This window comes from Schistocerca cancellata, chromosome 2, assembly GCF_023864275.1.
Source record: "Schistocerca cancellata isolate TAMUIC-IGC-003103 chromosome 2, iqSchCanc2.1, whole genome shotgun sequence".
NCBI classification, from domain to species: Eukaryota; Metazoa; Arthropoda; class Insecta; order Orthoptera; family Acrididae; genus Schistocerca; species Schistocerca cancellata.
This window is the reverse complement of record NC_064627.1, coordinates 140,999,058-141,016,264: the sequence shown is the minus strand read 5'-3', so window position 1 is coordinate 141,016,264 and position 17,207 is coordinate 140,999,058. Positions and strand designations below refer to the sequence as shown.

Genomic DNA, 17,207 nt, shown 5'->3' with positions numbered 1-17,207 from the left:
TGTTGTAGAAAGATTCAGTGAAAAGCTATATGACTTTTACAAAGGCTTAAAAAATGTTGATACATTTAATTTGTATTAGTTTGGGCCTTTTATCAAGGCAATGCTGAAGAGGTAGTTTCTCTTTATAAATGGATAATAAATATAGAATTAATGCACTTTCTGAAGACAGGTCAAAAGGCACACAAACAAGTATAATGGTCACCATGCTGTAAATCTGCAAAGCTATGTTGTCACTACATTATAGCCCAGGCAGTGTGTGTGTGTGTGTGTGTGTGTGTGTGTGTTTCTTGCCTACCAGAATACCTGCCTGCTTTCTGTTCACAGCTATCGACTGGCATATTTTTATCTTAAACAGAGTTAATCATCTTGCTGTATCACAAAATAATTGTCTGCGTTACTGCAGTAAACAATAAAAGATTAAACAAAGAAAGAATTTTAAAATAACTATATTTAGATTTATTCCAATATGTACACTGCAAATTCCATAATAGTAATAAAATAAAACTTTAATCTCTCAAGGTTATTTTCCACGGCCATCAATATATGAAAAGTAATTCCTATTAAAACATACACCAATTGTGATATGCAGATTCAAAAAGTATTTTACATGAAGATTACTGACTTAACAAATAGTTCCATTCAACATTGGACAGTTTTGGATACACATCTGGTTCTATCTAACCTGGTGCAATGTTTACCACTTATGTGTGTTAGTGTCCATTTCAATTTGTGGTCTTGACTTGAATCTAACAAAGAAATTATTGGAGCAGACCTACAAGCTAACATCCAGCAATAAAATACGTTACATTTGTACATAATCTTATAAAAGTATGCAAGAGATAAGAATGTTTGCTGTAGTAAAATAAAACTTTTAATTATGTAAAAACAATTATCACAGCCATTAACATTATTAAAACTAACTATTATTAAAAGGTACATCAATTACTTGCTGAAGGCAAAAGATATTCTGCATAAAACTGGTAACTTTGGAATTAAAAACTGTTCAAATTATCATACTTCCAAGTACACCATTGTTGCAATATGCAAAACTTGTACTGATACATTGGTGCTCATTTTATTTTGATGACGGCTTCAGGTTGGCAAATACTTTATTACAGCGTAGTTGTGAGCTAATATCTGTAATAAAATGTGTTATGTTTGTTTCCTTCTCTGTTTTCTTACAGTCAAAAATAATAACCAGTGTTATTCGGGGATCTACACTGGACAAGAAATATGTTGTTCTGTCCTGTAACATAAAGGAGCAATAATAATAATCATATAAAATTTATAATCATTATAAATATGTCAGAGAAGCTAATAACACAGTTTGTCATTTTTAAATAGTTTTGCATCAGATGTCTTCATACTGTCAATTTTATACAACTGTACAGGTATTTGGCACCATTTTCATATAGACTGCATTTATTGGTAGTATTTGTCTGTCATCTTCAATAATAATCTCACAAGAACACCAAAAAGTTTCCAGTCAGTATCAAACTGGTTCTCTGGAATGACTAATTTGTGTAGTTAATGTCTACCCTGACTTTTGAGATAAGCCTGTTGATATATGCCATATTGTTAGATGAGTATGCCTTTTTATACCACAAAAAATTCTTCTTGTTCACTGCTTCTCAAAAATGGAGAACTGCTTTTATAGATTTACAATTGCAGAGCACACAGGAACTAAAATTTTAGATCAACTTGCTTACCACTATTAAATATCATTACTGATATGGTAAGAACATTATGGCAGAATATAAATAATCTATGAGTAAAGGAGACAGCTCACGACACAGTAGAAATGTCGAGTCATCGACAGGCACACAAAAAAATGAATGGGAACTTCACTATCTTTCAGATCTCCCCCCCCCCCCCCCCCCCCCACACACACACACACAGAAAGAGAGAGAGAGAGAGAGAGAGAGAGTTGAAACATCATGGTCCACAGATGGCCAAAATGACAGTAGTTATTGTAATTATTAATCCTCTTGAACCTTGCTGCAGTGGAGTGGTTTGTGGTTTGTATGGCTCAACGATAGATACCTATGCTCTATAAGCAACTATTTTGGTATAGAGGACAGATTACCAGAAGGACGGCGGCCTTGTCAAAAGTTGGCGAGACAACAGTCTGAATTATTGATTATTCTGGCCTTGTAACATAAGCAAACATGGCCTTATTGGCACTGCAAATGGCTGAAAGCAAGGGAAAACTACAGCTGTTATTATTTCCTAAGGAGATGCGCCTCTGTTGTATGTTTCAATGATGATATCATCCCCTTGGGTAAAATATTCTGGAGGTCAAATAGTTCCCATTCAGATCCCTAAGTGAGGATTATTTGGGAAGATGTCATCTATGGGTCAGAGGGTGCAATATTTGACCCCTTAATGAATTCATCTGCAGAGCTATTGGGCACATAATGTTGTACCATTGGGTTGGATGTTGGATCTTCTTCGCTATGTAATGTGTTCACTATGCTGTCCGTAGGAGCTTAGCCGCATTCTTATTTCCTTTTTGATTATTAACTCAACTTCTGCATTACCTCTATTCGATTTTTCATTTATAAACCTGTACTAAGCTGACCAAAAGTCAGCTGTATAAATGCTCCATTTTGATCTATGTTGGAATGATAGTGAGTTGGAAGAAATTAGAAATTACAAACTTTTGTAATGGAAGGGAAAAAAACGTGTAATGTGCTACATGAAAATGGTTATAAAGCTCATGAATATTTCAGTACACAATGCATTTATTGTTTATCAAACCAGTGAGAAGATAAAGGAAGAAATAAGTGTACATTTTAGTAACTTCTTGTAGGAGAAATACTGAAAACTCATGAGAAAGAACTTAGTGTATGACTTTCTTTTGAATATTGTTTCAAAGTATAACACACTGAGATTTCTTCTGTTGGGGTCACGTGTGATTTAAATATAATAAAAGTCTATTATTAAATTCCCAATCATTTAATTAATTTTGGATAAATTATGCTACACAACAGCAATTTTAATGAAACTATGCATTCCTTTACCAGCTGACCCTATACGCTACTGCCAGTAGGCTGGGCAAAAACACTAAAATAATCATCTCAAACGGTTAATCAATGGAAAGAGCACTCAAAGATAAACCTGACAGTTTTTTATGGTCATGACGGACTCCCATGACATCATCTTGTTGCTAAACCTACTCATGGAAATCAGATTAATTAATCAGGAAAAACATTACCCAATATTTGATCCCAAATTACTGGAAAACACTTAAATTTTCATATAAATTTCAGATCACTGTTTGCTTCTTAGACTAAAGATGATAAACTGAATTCATCACAAATGAATGAAGCCAGAAAACATCACAGCAGAAAACCTAAGGAACTTCACAGTAAATGAAAAAAATTACTGCATCTTCATTAATGTTTTTAATCTATGTAGACTCTGCAAAGGATTGTTGTTTTGCAGGCACTTATGTGAAGCATATTGTTGTGACTGTGAGAATCAGATATCCAAAGGCAAAATAGTAACTATATTGTGTTACATAGCCTTTTTCCATAAAAATCTTTATCTGGGGTGGTTTCATGGGAGGTGGAACACTGATAGGGAAAAATGATATCGAATCGCATGAGACATATTGGAAACTCAACATAATCCATGGAAATGTGTTTTCTTTGGTGTCATACTGAAAGAGGTCGAGCAACAGAATATATTTTGTCCTATAAATACACCAGGTGTTATTCACTTATTAAACAAAGTATCATAAAATTGAAAAATCTCAAAAAATCTTATCTTAAGAAGAGGTATGATGGAAAATCTCAGAATTCATAATCTTGTCCCTGCAGTCAGCTGTGTTACTTGTGTGCCAGACTGAGAAACAAATACAAGAAAAATGATGAAACATGACTCAAAACAGTGCAAAAGAATTTGTACAAGGGTTGTCCACAAAGAAAGTTCCGTTTCTATTTCTATCCGCAGCAGCACTACAATTGCAGTTCCGAGCATGCGCGGCAGTTATTCTGACTCAAGGAGAAGACATGTACACCATTTTCAGATCGCTGCTACCGACGTGTGCTTTGTAGTGCTTCTTTTATAATATCAGCCGTAATTGAAAATGCTGCTGCGTTTGGTCACATTCGGCATGTGAAGTCGGGCATTATTGTGGAAAAAAACAACACCTTTTGACAGCTGACCACCAAGAACAGACATTAGGTGTAAGAAGAGATGAAAGTTGCCAGGAGCGAGGTCCGGTTGTACGAAGGATGATTAAACGCGTCCCAGAGACAGCAATCCTCGGCGCTTGTTCCTGCATTGTGTGGCGCAATTATCTTAATGGTCTCGAAGTAACCATGTGCATTGATTGTTCGGCCTCATGGTAAGAAATCAATCATCAAAATGCCTTTTCTGTCCCAAAAAGCGGTGCACACAACTTTTCGAGGTGTCAGATTTACTTTGGCTTAACCTTCGTTGGGGATGAAGTGTGCCTCCATTCCACTGACTGCAATTTTGTTTAAGGGGTGTCGTACGATACCCAAGTTTCATCCGCCGTGACTAAAAGTGCACTGCTCATCTGTTGTTTATTGTGTTGTTCAGTAAGAATTTTGCATACCCAACGTGAGCAAAGTTTTCGAAATTTCAGTTTTCAGTAACAATATCATGAATCAGTGATCATGAGATTCGCAGAACTTCCATAGGCAAGGGCACTGAGTGTAAACTTATGGTTGTGCTTAATCTTCTCTTTAATTGTGGTGAACCAGTTCAGTAAGCACAGACGGAGTCCCACTTCATTCTTCATCGTGCACTTGATCACGTCCTTCACTGAACAGTCTGATCCATCTTCTAACCATGAATCACTCACAGCATTTTGTCCGTAAAACTTGCAGATTTGCTGATGAATTTCCTTCGGTTCTTTTCATTTAGAAAATGAATCACAGATCTGATTCTCACACGCAGCGGACATTTTCAATTACGGCTGACATTATAAAGAAGCACTACCAAAGCACACATCGGCAGCAGCAATCCGAAAATGGTGTACATGTCTTCTCCTTGAGTCAGAGTAACTGCCGCGCATGCTTGGAACTGCGATTGTAGCGCTGCCGCGGATAGAAATAGAAACGGAACTTACTTTGTGGATGACCCTCGTATAACCATACAGTAAAAAAAAGAAGAAGAGAAGAATGGAAAAAAAAACAACACAACATATGTTCATCCAAATGATTGGGTCTAAATCACCAGTATTTGGAGTGATAGGCACACCATTGCCATGACACAGGTTCCATTTTAGTTGCACAACAGCATCTGCAAGTAGGTGTTACATACTATAGGGCGCCCCACTCAAAAGAGGCCCCACAAACAAACATTTGCTTAAATTACACTTAAAGGTTTTGCATAAAAATCAGGAAATGAAATGAAATGAAATGCCATACCTCATTCATGGGAAATAAAGGTGAATCACAAAAGCTGCTGGAAGCAACCCCCCCCCCCCCCCCCCCCCAAGACTTGTAAACACAGGTGAACACAACACTGCAGATTCTCAAATGTTGCTGCCTGGATTTTGCAGATGATGTTCTCTCATAAAACTTCCAAGTTTTGTGGGTTGTTCATCTACATCTACATTTATACTCCGCAAGCCACCCAACGGTGTGTGGCGGAGGGCACTTTACGTGCCACTGTCATTATCTCCCTTTCCTGTTCCAACCGCGTATGGTTCGCGGGAAGAACGACTGTCTGAAAGCCTCAGTGCGCGCTCTAATCTCTCTAATTTTACATTCGTGATCTCCTCGGGAGGTATAAGTAGGGGGAAGCAATATATTCGATACCTCATCCATAAACGCACCCTCTCGAAACCTGGCGAGCAAGCTACACTGCGATGCAGAGCGCCTTTCTTGCAGAGTCTGCCACTTGAGTTTGTTAAACATCTCCGTAACGCTATCACGGTTACCAAATAACCCTGTGACGAAACGCGCCGCTCTTCTTTGGATCTTCTCTATCTCCTCCGTCAACCCGATCTGGTACGGATCCCACACTGATGAGCAATACTCAAGTATAGGTCGAACGAGGGTTTTGTAAGCCACCTCCTTTGTTGATGGACTACATTTTCTAAGGACTCTCCCAATGAATCTCAACCTGGTACCCGCCTTACCAACAATTAATTTTATATGATCATTCCACTTCAAATCTTCCCGCACGCATACTCCCAGATATTTTACAGAAGTAACTGCTACCAGTGTTTGTTCCGCTATCATATAATCATACAATAAAGGATCCTTCTTTCTATGTATTCGCAATACATTACATTTGTCTATGTTAAGGGTCAGTTGCCACTCCCTGCACCAAGTGCCTATCCGCTGCAGATCTTCCTGCATTTCGCTACAATTTTCTAATGCTGCAACTTCTCTGTATACTACAGCATCATCCGCGAAAAGCCGCATGGAACTTCCGACACTATCTACTAGGTCATTTATATATATTGTGAAAAGCAATGGTCCCATAACACTCCCCTGTGGCACGCCAGAGGTTACTTTAATGTCTGTAGACGTCTCTCCGTTGATAACAACATGCTGTGTTCTGTTTGCTAAAAACTCTTCAATCCAGCCACACAGCTGGTCTGATATTCCGTAGGCTCTTACTTTGTTGATCAGGCGACAGTGCGGAACTGTATCGAACGCCTTCCGAAAGTCAAGAAAAATAGCATCTACCTGGGAGCCTGTATCTAATATTTTCTGGGTCTCATGAACAAATCAGTGATGCTGAGGGAATTAGATTAGGAAATGAGGCACTTAAAGTAGTAATGGAGTTTTGCTATTTGGGGAGCAAAATAACTGATGATGGTCGAAGTAGAGAGGATATAAAATGTAGACTGGCAATGGCAAGGAAAGCGTTTCTGAAGAAGAGAAATTTGTTAACATCGAGTATAGATTTAAGTGTCAGGAAGTCATTTCTGAAAGTATTTGTATGGAGTGTAGCCATGTATGGAAGTGAAACATGGGCGGTAAATAGTTTGGACAAGAAGAGAATAGAAGCTTTCGAAATGTGGTGCTACAGAAGAATGCTGAAGATTAGATGGGTAGATCACATAACTAATGAGGAAGTATTGAATAGGATTGGTGAGAAGAGATGTTTGTGGCACAACTTGACCAGAAGAAGGGATCGGTTGGTAGGACATGTTCTGAGGCATCAAGGGATCACCAATTTAGTTTTGGAGGGCAGCGTGGAGGGGCAAGATCGTAGGGGGAGACCAAGAGATGAATACACTAAGCAGATTCAGAAGGATGTAGGTTGCAGTAGGTACTGGGAGATGAAGAAGCTTGCACAGGATAGAGTAGCATGGAGAGCTGCATCAAACCAGTCTCAGGACTGAAGACCACAACAACAACAACATGAACAAATAAAGCGAGTTGGGTTTCACACGATCGCTGTTTCCGGAATCCATGTTGATTCCTACATAGTAGATTCTGAGTTTCCAAAAACAACATGATACTCGAGCAAAACACATGTTCTAAGATTCTACAACAGATCAACGTCAGAGATATAGGTCTATAGTTTTGCGCATCTGCTCGACGACCCTTCTTGAAGACTGGGACTACCTGTGCTCTTTTCCAATCATTTGGAATCTTCTGTTCCTCTAGAGACTTGCGGTACACGGCTGTTAGAAGGGGGGCAAGTTCTTTCGCGTACTCTGTGTAGAATCGAATTGGTATCCCGTCAGGTCCAGTGGACTTTCCTCTGTTGAGTGATTCCAGTTGCTTTTCTATTCCTTGGACACTTATTTCGATGTCAGCCATTTTTTCGTTGGTGCGAGGATTTAGAGAAGGAACTGCAGTGCGGTCTTCCTCTGTGAAACAGCTTTGGAAAAAGGTGTTCCTGTAAACCTTGCCCTTTACGTCACCCCAGAGGAATAAGTCAGGTGGTGTTAAATCAGGTGACGTTGGGGGCCACATTCCTTTCAAAAACACTCTGCTGCAGAAAAATGATTTGACCTCAGCCCCAGTCACTCGAAATGTGTGGCGTGTGGCACCAACCCATTGGTACCAGCTGAGGATAAGTTCTTCATCGTGCAACTGGTTCACAAATTCCTGAAACACTTTGATGTAAAATGCATTTGTCACAGTAGACTCGAAAAAAATTGGTCCGATGATGCAATGCTGTGATATTGCACAGAACACTCCAATCTTTTGTGAATGAAGGGGTTGCTTGACCAGTGCATGTGGAATTTCGTTACACCACAAATGTGTAGTCTGAGAGTTTACATAGCCACCCAGGTGGAACCACACCTCAACGCTGAACCATGTTTACTGCAATATTCCTGGCCTCTGGACAATAAATTGCCGAAAGCAACAGCAAAATATAATGCATTTGTCTTTGTCATTGACAATGAGTTCCTGAACAACTGTAAACCTGTATAGATACATGAAGGCTTTCTTCACAGCTCTGTAGCATTCTACATTCTTGAAGATAAACATTGAACAGACTTTGCAGGTTGTTTCACAACAGTCCTTTTTCTAAGAATAATGGCAGCCATCCCCTGTCTTGAAGATCCAACCCTGTTCCACTGCTCTCAATTTTGTTCAATAGCTTTCGTATGGAGCACTTAGACGTATATGCTGGTCACCACAAAACTGTTCAACAACCATTTCTGACATGTCTTAATGAAACCAGTAATCCAATATTGTTTCACAAGACACACGCGTTCTTTGACGGAGTAGCGATATATTGTCACTAAACACTGGGCTCCAGACATGGCGACTTGCGGAAACACAGCTGCGCCAAATGATGTTGCAGAGTGCAGTGTTGCCATGTCAAACATCACTAATTACATGGTGCAATTTCAGCAGAATTGCTACACATGTTTGTGGGGCCTCTTTCAAGTGGGATACCCTGTATAAAAAAAGAAGTTTTGTTCAATTTGGTGGTCAGCTGTCAAAAGGTGTTGTTTTTTTCCACAATAATGCCCGACTTCACATGCCGAATGTAACCAAACGCAGCAGCATTTTCAATTATGGCTGATATTATAAAGAAGCACTACAAAGCACACGTCGGTAGCAGCGATCTGAAAATGGTGTACATGTCTTCTCCTTCATACGAAAGTGCCTGGCTTTTGAATATGACACGGTTATAATGCATACACCAGAGATAGTACTCTCAACATGGATGATGTGTAATAATATTTTAATTCTTTAAAATATTGACAGCAATATTCTTGACAAGAACAAATAAAATGAATATATTCTGTAATGTATTAATTCATATGATAGCTCATTCAATGTTTACATTAGCCGGGACAGAAAGGCCTCTAACAATAAACCAAAATACGAAATACATAAAATTTATGTGATTTCTCTATGGTTACACATTACTGTGTCACAATTTGTTTTCTTATCAGTGAAATAGTAGTTGGATTTGTAAATAAACAACTTTATGTCAGTAGCCCCTTCCTAGGCTACAAACATCAAAATGGAAGTGGGTTCTTCCATCTCCCAGGAAAGCACATACAACAGGCAATTATAATGGTTTTGGTGAAGAGACTAGAGAATATCTGAGACGTGGGGAATATTTTTGCTTATATAAAGTAAAAAGTGGTATCTACTTACTCTTGGGCAGAAATGATATATCACTTGATCCATTGCCATCAATTCAGCTGCATTTTCTTGTATAACATTGACAATAATTGGCAGGTAATTTACAGGTTTTTGCTGCGAACATACAATATGCATTTTGAGCGAAGGAGGGAGTTAATGTTTTTAAATATAAAAATTGGAATTGATGCCACAATGAAAAACAATGCTCAATAAAGTGAATCACTCAATTATTAGAAATATTTCAAATCTGTATTTTCAACTATTAAAAAATGCTAAACAAGGAACGATGGATTAGAAATACCTTAAATAACTGCAACTATGGGCAAACAAAGGAAGAATAAATCTAAATTTGAAAAGAATTACTGCTATGGTAGTTGATAAAAAAAACTACAAAAATATGGCAGACTGAATAAAATTAGCCAGTCATTTTTTGTATATGAGCAAGGAAGTGGGGGGGGGGGGGGGCATAATGAGAGGCAGAAGAAAGTGAGACAGGCGACCCACAATGGCAGTGGCAAAACATAACAACCACAAAACTGAGAGAAAATGGTGTATGAGTGAGAGTGTGTGTGTGTGTGTGTGTGTGAGAGAGAGAGAGAGAGAGAGAGAGAGAGAGAGAGAGAGAGAGAGATTGGTTTACACTAGGGGGGGGCATTATGAAGGATATGCTGGAGGAGTTTACAGAACTGTTGGAGGAGGGGAGCCATGGGGTAGGAGGAGGAATTCTAATTAAATGGCACAAGCTGAAAGTACTGAAATAGCTACTGAATTTAATGCTGTTGTGGGGTAGATGCAGTTGAGTTTACAGCCAGTCATTGTTTAGTAAGTGTGGAGGAAGATAACTGCTTAGTTGCAATAACCATATAGTACCATGATTGGATGTGACAGCATAGCTGGTATATGACAAGGCAGGTTTCACATGAGGCCCTAAGATGGGATGGCTATGAAAAGTTCATGGGTAGACTGAATCCACAGGAGATTAGTATATGGGGTTGCAGGACTTGGAGCGAGACACTATGTTTCTGGGACAGGATAATGTGTAGGTTTCATAGGCACCAGGATATTACTCTGAAGGACAAAAGTAGCGTTTTGGTTAGGATATTGCCCAATCCAAAGCACAACGGATGTAGTTGGAGCCCAGATGAAAGACATCATAGAGGTTTTCAATTCCTGGGTGATATGAAGAATTCCGGTCAGTGACTGGTTCACATTCATGATAGGTTTGTTGATGTCACAAGAAGAAATGGTGTAGTATCTGTGTTTGGACCAACGGAGGGGTTTATGGTCTGCCTGAAAAAGATTCTCACAAGGTGATCAGCATATTTCAATAGCTCCCGGTGCCCTCTGCAGATGTAGTGTCCATGAGTGGCAAGGCTATAGGGAGGTACTTGGTACTTTGTTGAGTTGAAAGGACCATGTGAAACAGATGTGTGAGCAAATGTTGAGGTTTGGGAGCAAATAGCAGCAGCTGTCCTTACCATGGGGTTAGATCATGAAAATGAATTTCACAAGACATAAACAATAAAGCATTGCTGGAATTACTGGACAGTGTTCGATGGGGCAAAAGAATGCCTCTGTGGCATCAGATCGTGGCTCAACTTCATGCCAAGTCGTCTACAGGGTCCCACATGACCACTACAGATTTTGATGAAATTTTGTATGAACAATCACACATGTTTGCAATGAACACTTATAAAGTTTCATAATCATTAACTAGTGTACCATAGTGTAACTAACAACAGTGCACCTGTGAGGTTTTGGCAACTTTGAGACGTACTATCTCTGGAAATTTGATTTTGAAAGAAAGAAAATTGGGTCATCTTGTACACCTTCTTGTGCTCTCTTAAGTGAAATAATAGAAAAAAATATTTCCTGAGCAACTTTCATATGGATAATTTTAAGCAAAGTCGATCAAAAAGTAGACACTTGAAGTTGAAGGGGGGGGGGTTAGTTTTTTCTATCATTGCGGGATACATCTGAAACCTTGCACATGATAACTAAGAACAGGTCTAAATATAAAAAATTTCCTTCTTCTACTGATTTCCAATCGTTTACTAACTGAGAGCAAAGTTGAAGACTTCAAAAAATGCCAAAAATGGCTATTTTTGGCCCACTTTTACAAAAAAGAGACTTCTGTAAACTCTGTTCTAAACCACCCAAAAACTATATTTGGTTTTGCAATGTGAGCATATAAGGCCCTAAAAAAAAAAGACAAGGTGGAGGTGCATTGAAAATGGCCCATTTACCGCTGGTACTCAAGTTATATCTGACATCTTTTATTATGTTCTACAACTGTTTAGTACTCTCTGGGGAAGGCAATACCACATGTCATGAAGATAGGAAATCAGAAAGTCTGAATAACTTGAAAAGTTTCAAGAAACTGGTATCTTGTGTCACTACTCATCATGACATATTTCAGTCTGTTTTCACTGCTATAACTACAAAATCAAACTGGTTATAAATCTCACAATTTAACTGTACATTACCAAGACAATGTAGATCGTGGTAGTAAAGTTGCTCCATGACAGCTTCAGCACACATCATAGGAACAGTCTGTAGATTTTACACCACTCTCACATAGTGTAAATTTTGGTGAAGTTCACAGGAGTCTTCCTTACATTTTTTGGAATGGATTTAAGTTATAGAGAATTATTAGCATGTTTTTCTATTGTGTAATGTTACTGATTGCTAGTTTATTTCTGGTTTAAGGTAAAGTGTACTTTGTGTTAGCATTGTTTGTAGTTAATGCGGAACACCAGTGTACACATGAAATGTCTTGTTTGTGTTGGTCCACTGTGGCTAACCACTGACTGTTTCTTTTGAAGCGAGAAAATCAGAATCCCCAGCGTCATAGGAGCCACGTCTGGTAGTTGTGCAACAGCCGCCAGTAAATTTCTTTACTGCAGGATTCCAAGATCCCGAGATGATGATACATAGAAGTGTCAAAGCCAAAACTAGAAGAGGTCTCTTTTAGGATCCAAAGCTTATATTTACTTCAGCCTACTTGAATTTTCTTTTAGGTTTCATGAACTTGCTATGGAATGTTATAATGAGAACTACACTGTGAGGCAGGCGATGCCACTGATGAGACAGTTTGGGAAGAAATTTTGAGAAGACAGAACCCAAAAAAATTATAGTTTTCACAAACGATTACCTCAGATTATTAGACACACAAAAAGAGAAAACTATTCTTTTTACTTCATTCCTCACACCATCTCATTTTTTAGAAAAACAATTTTGTGGACCTGATTGCTGTAGAGATGCATAAAACTGCTTATGTGCAGTTTTTCTGAATCAAGCTCATTTTCTAGTAATCAGGACTTTTAATATTGTCTTCCACAGATTACTAAACAGCTGCAGAACATAGTAAAAGATGTCAGATTTAACTTGAATACTGGCAGAATACAGGCCCATTTTCATCGCACACAACCATGTTGTTCTTATTTACGGCCTTATATGCTCCCATTGCGAAACCAAATAGTTTTTTGGATGGTTTAGAATATGGTCTTTTTAATGAAAATTGTTTAAAGGAATTTTTTTTAAAGTGGATAAAAAATAGCCATTTTTGGCATCTTCAACTTTGTCCACAGTTTGTAAACTACTGGAAAACAATAGGAGGATGAAATTTTATATTCTAAGACCTTGTATTAGTAAGTTATTACAAGCAAGGTTTCAGATATATCCCGCAATTACTTCCAGAGATATAAAAAGCTCAACTCCTTATTTTTTTCGAGTGTGTATTTTTTTGGCTGAATTTGCTTCAAATTATGCACATGCAAATCCCTCAGGAAATCCTTTTTTCGTTTTTCACTTAAGTTGTGCAAGATGCCTAATTTTGTGTCTTTCAAGAAAATACTGCCGGAGATATTATGCCTGCAGCTGCCGAAAACTCGTGGGTGTGCTGTTGATAGCTGAATTATGGAGTCAAAAAGTTACTCTATCACTGTGTGTATTAAATTGGCAAAAGTAAAACTTTACCAATGTTCATTGGGAACATGAGTAAAAGTTCACACAAAATTTCAACAAAATCCGTGATGGTGATGTGGGAACTTTTTGTGAAATTTGACCACTTCGTACAGAATAGCCCTAAAGAAAATTAAGGAAAGGTCATTCACCTGTAGCTGCTTCAACATAGCATAATACATTTCCAAGTGTCACACATTAATCAGCAACAGATGAGTGTTGCCTTTTCTTTCTTTCTTTTTCTTTTTTTTTTTTTGCACGTGTCTATGCACCTGCCATTAATCAGTTGCAGGTGAGTGGTTGGATTTCCTCACTTTTGTTTATAATATATGAGTATTTCCTTGTATACATCACGATACAGCTCACCTCTACAACATTTTCTATTTCCATATAAATACAAGAAATTCAACTCTTTGAGGACACCTTGGTCCTAATTTGAGAACATAAGACAATGATCTGTGTTGTGAATTATCTTCAAGTCAAGAATATTTTAATATCTAAGGTTCTACAATGTTTCTCAGATGAATAATTTGTACAAACTATTATCAAAGCAAAAATACACTGCCTGACAAAAAAGTGAAACATCTATAAGACACAGTTGGATGTTGTAACATGGGACACAACAATTACGAAAAGGATGGATTGCTACTCACTGTATCAACTATACCTACATCTTGACAACTGCCATCCCTCACACCACAAAATCCCTACCATGCACCCTGGCTACCCAAGAATGGCATATATGCAATGACAAGAACTCCCTTGCCCACTATGCTGAAGGCCTCACAAAGGTCTTCACAGACAGGCAAATACCCAAACGTAGTCCGCAAACAGATTTCCCATGCCATATCTCAACATACATCCATTCCTCCCGTTACCCCAAGAACCAGCTACTAAGGAGCGCCCTTTCACCATCCAGTACCACTCTGGGCTGGAATAACTGAACCACATCCTTTGTCAGTGCTCTGATTACCTATCATCATGTCCTAAAATGAGGGACATCCTACCCAAGATCCTTCCAACTGCTCCTGAAGTGGTGTTCCATTATCCATCCAACCTACACAACAGCCTAATCCATCCTTGTGCCACTCCCAGTCCCAGTTCCTTGCGACAGAGATCATATCCTATAGGAGACCCAGGTGAAAGACCTGCCCAATTTAGCTACCCAGCATTTCCTATTCCAGTCCGGTCACAGGCTTATCCTATCCCATTAGAGGCCATGCCACCTGTGAAAACAGTCATGCCAACAACTGCTTCACATTTAACCTACTGTGCCCACCTGCTTCACCCGACAGTTTCCACCCCCTCTGTTCTATCACCTCCTGTCAATTCACATCCTATCACCCTCACTGAGCACTGCTCCCTGCCAATGCAACCAATAGCCTTTCCCAGCTCTACCAGGTCCCCCCCCCCCCCCCCCCCCCCCCCCCGCTCATACAGCCTCCCGATGCTGTGCCTTACAGGCCTGTCCTGGTGCCGCTTTCTGGCCCCTGGCTCGACCAGACTGCACCCTTCTCTCCCCCCACCAGTACTCTGCTTTCCCTCCCCCCTTCCTGCCTCATTCTGGGCTGCTATTTCCTTTCAACACAACAGTGCCAGCCTAGCCAGAAGTAGTGGTCATGAGTGCGTGTGGTGTACCTGCTTGTGTGAATGTATTTGTGTCTTCCTTTCTTTTCTGACAAAGGCTACAGCCCAAAGCTCAGTATGTAACAGTCTTTTCATTGCGCCTATCTGCAACTCAATATACCATTTTCACAGTGAGTAGCAATCTATCCTTTTGATAAGTGTTGATATTCCAACCTGTACTTTCCATTGTCTGGCTTTGTACACGTATACACCATTGGCAGGTATGTATAAGATTAGAGTTGCAATCCTCTCTGCCAATGGAACACTTACCAGAGCACATTAGTCTTGTTCATGTTTAGTGCTGTTAGCAGGCTGGTAGGGCACAGAAGGGGTAAGAACAATGTTAAATGTTGAGTGATCATTGTGAAGGACACAGAGGTGCCACCTATTCATGTAGTACAACATGACCAGCACCTGACAGCTTGATAGAGGCCACACTGTGGGTCTTCATGTGGTCATATGGTGGAATCTTGCACTATCCAGATTTGTGGGGCCTTCGTATGTGACAGTGGTCTGATGCTGGAGTGCATGGAAGCATGCGCACAGGCATACTCATCGTCAAAGTTACTATCGAGTGTGTCTGGCCACCACAAGGGAAGATTGCCATATTGTGCACCAAGCTCACTGCAACCCCTTACAATTTGTGCATGCCATCTGGAAACAAGAAATGGACTCTCTGCAACATGTATCCCATACCACTGGTATGTGATTAGCAGCAGCCAGGCCAGGGAATTATTGTCCCACATGTAGTCTGCCATTAACACCACGATACAAGTGGCTACATTTGTAGTGGTGCAGTGACTGGGAAGCATGGATTGCTGATGAATGGTACTGCACTCTGTTCAGTGGTGACTTACAATTCTGTACTACCCCAGATGACTGTCATTTGTTAGTATGGTGGAGTCTGGGGAGACATCCCAGCCTTCCAAAGTTTTGGAGAGAGATGATGTCACTGCTGGCATCATGGGTGGGAGCCATCAGGTATGATTTCAGGTCATAGCTGGTAGCAATTGATGGAACTCTGATGTCACAATCGTACATCACTAACATCCTGTATCTTCAGGAGTTACTTCTCACGCAACGGAATAGTCGTGCCACTTCTAAACAGGACAATGCTCATCTGTCATGGCATGCAAACAGGCCAGAAGAGATGCAATATACCAAAAGCAGTTAATGCAGACCACAATACTGCTCATCAAATTTGATCCTGTGAATGTTTTCCAAAACATGCTCAACAATAGTATTTTTTTACGATAGTGCAGGTGATCACAGTTCTCACGGTCCTTTTGATGCTGTTTCATCGTTCCCACTGTTTGTCTGATGTAAGATTTTCTACCCACACATTTTGATACATGTTGCACCTTTTACTCATTTCAGTAGCTTGCAGAATTTTGATGGATGGATGAAGACTGATTAAATTTTGTCTCCCTTCAGAAGGGGGTTAATTTTATCCAATGTAGCCATACAATGGCAGAAATGTAAAATTCTGCTACTGCTTCTCATTGGGGTCATTATTATTTTTACTACTTGATATCTGTAGTATCCATACAGTTGTCTGACCAGTACCACCAAAGGACACATCCGTGGCTGGTAGGTTGCCATATCCATAGGCATCCTCCACCTAAGCCAAACACAAACAACAATCTCAATTCTGGTCATACACACTGCTGGCTTACAAAGAGTGGTAGATGACAACAGCAACACACCTCTCTATGTACACATCAGACAACAGCAACTCATCACTCTGTGTACATGCCAGACTCCAGCAGGCTCCACAAGACATTACGTTTCATGCGTCCACATGACACCGCAAGTAAATCCCTCCATCAGATCACTTAAGATGCTCACAGCTACTAGCTGACATCATTCATGCCTCCAGGCTCAACTCCAGCTGTCCCCTGCAGCTGATCTATAGGTTGCATCTTCAGCAGCAGTCTTCAGTGCCACCAAGATCATAGATCAGGCTTCAACCCATGACTACAACGAAGACACCAACCATCCTGAAACTGACCGAGATAGACACTAACCTCGACTAGCCTCTGGTATACTAACTGAATGCAC

The 17,207-nt window shown here is 39.7% G+C and overlaps 1 protein-coding gene across 5 annotated transcripts in view; it reads right to left on the bottom strand.

Moving 5' to 3' along the window:
- Positions 1–450: 450 nt before the first annotated feature.
- Positions 451–17,207, bottom strand: part of LOC126161420 (KICSTOR subunit 2-like) — a 62,784-nt gene continuing 46,027 nt past the window's right edge. For all 5 annotated transcript variants that reach the window (XM_049917215.1, XM_049917216.1, XM_049917218.1 and 2 more), the window contains 2 exons: positions 9,570–9,671; positions 451–1,246 (listed from right to left, as the gene is read on the bottom strand). In XM_049917215.1, coding sequence (XP_049773172.1) covers positions 1,076–1,246; positions 9,570–9,671 — 273 coding nt within the window. In that variant the 3' untranslated portion in view covers positions 451–1,075. The remainder of the gene's footprint in view (positions 1,247–9,569; positions 9,672–17,207) is intronic.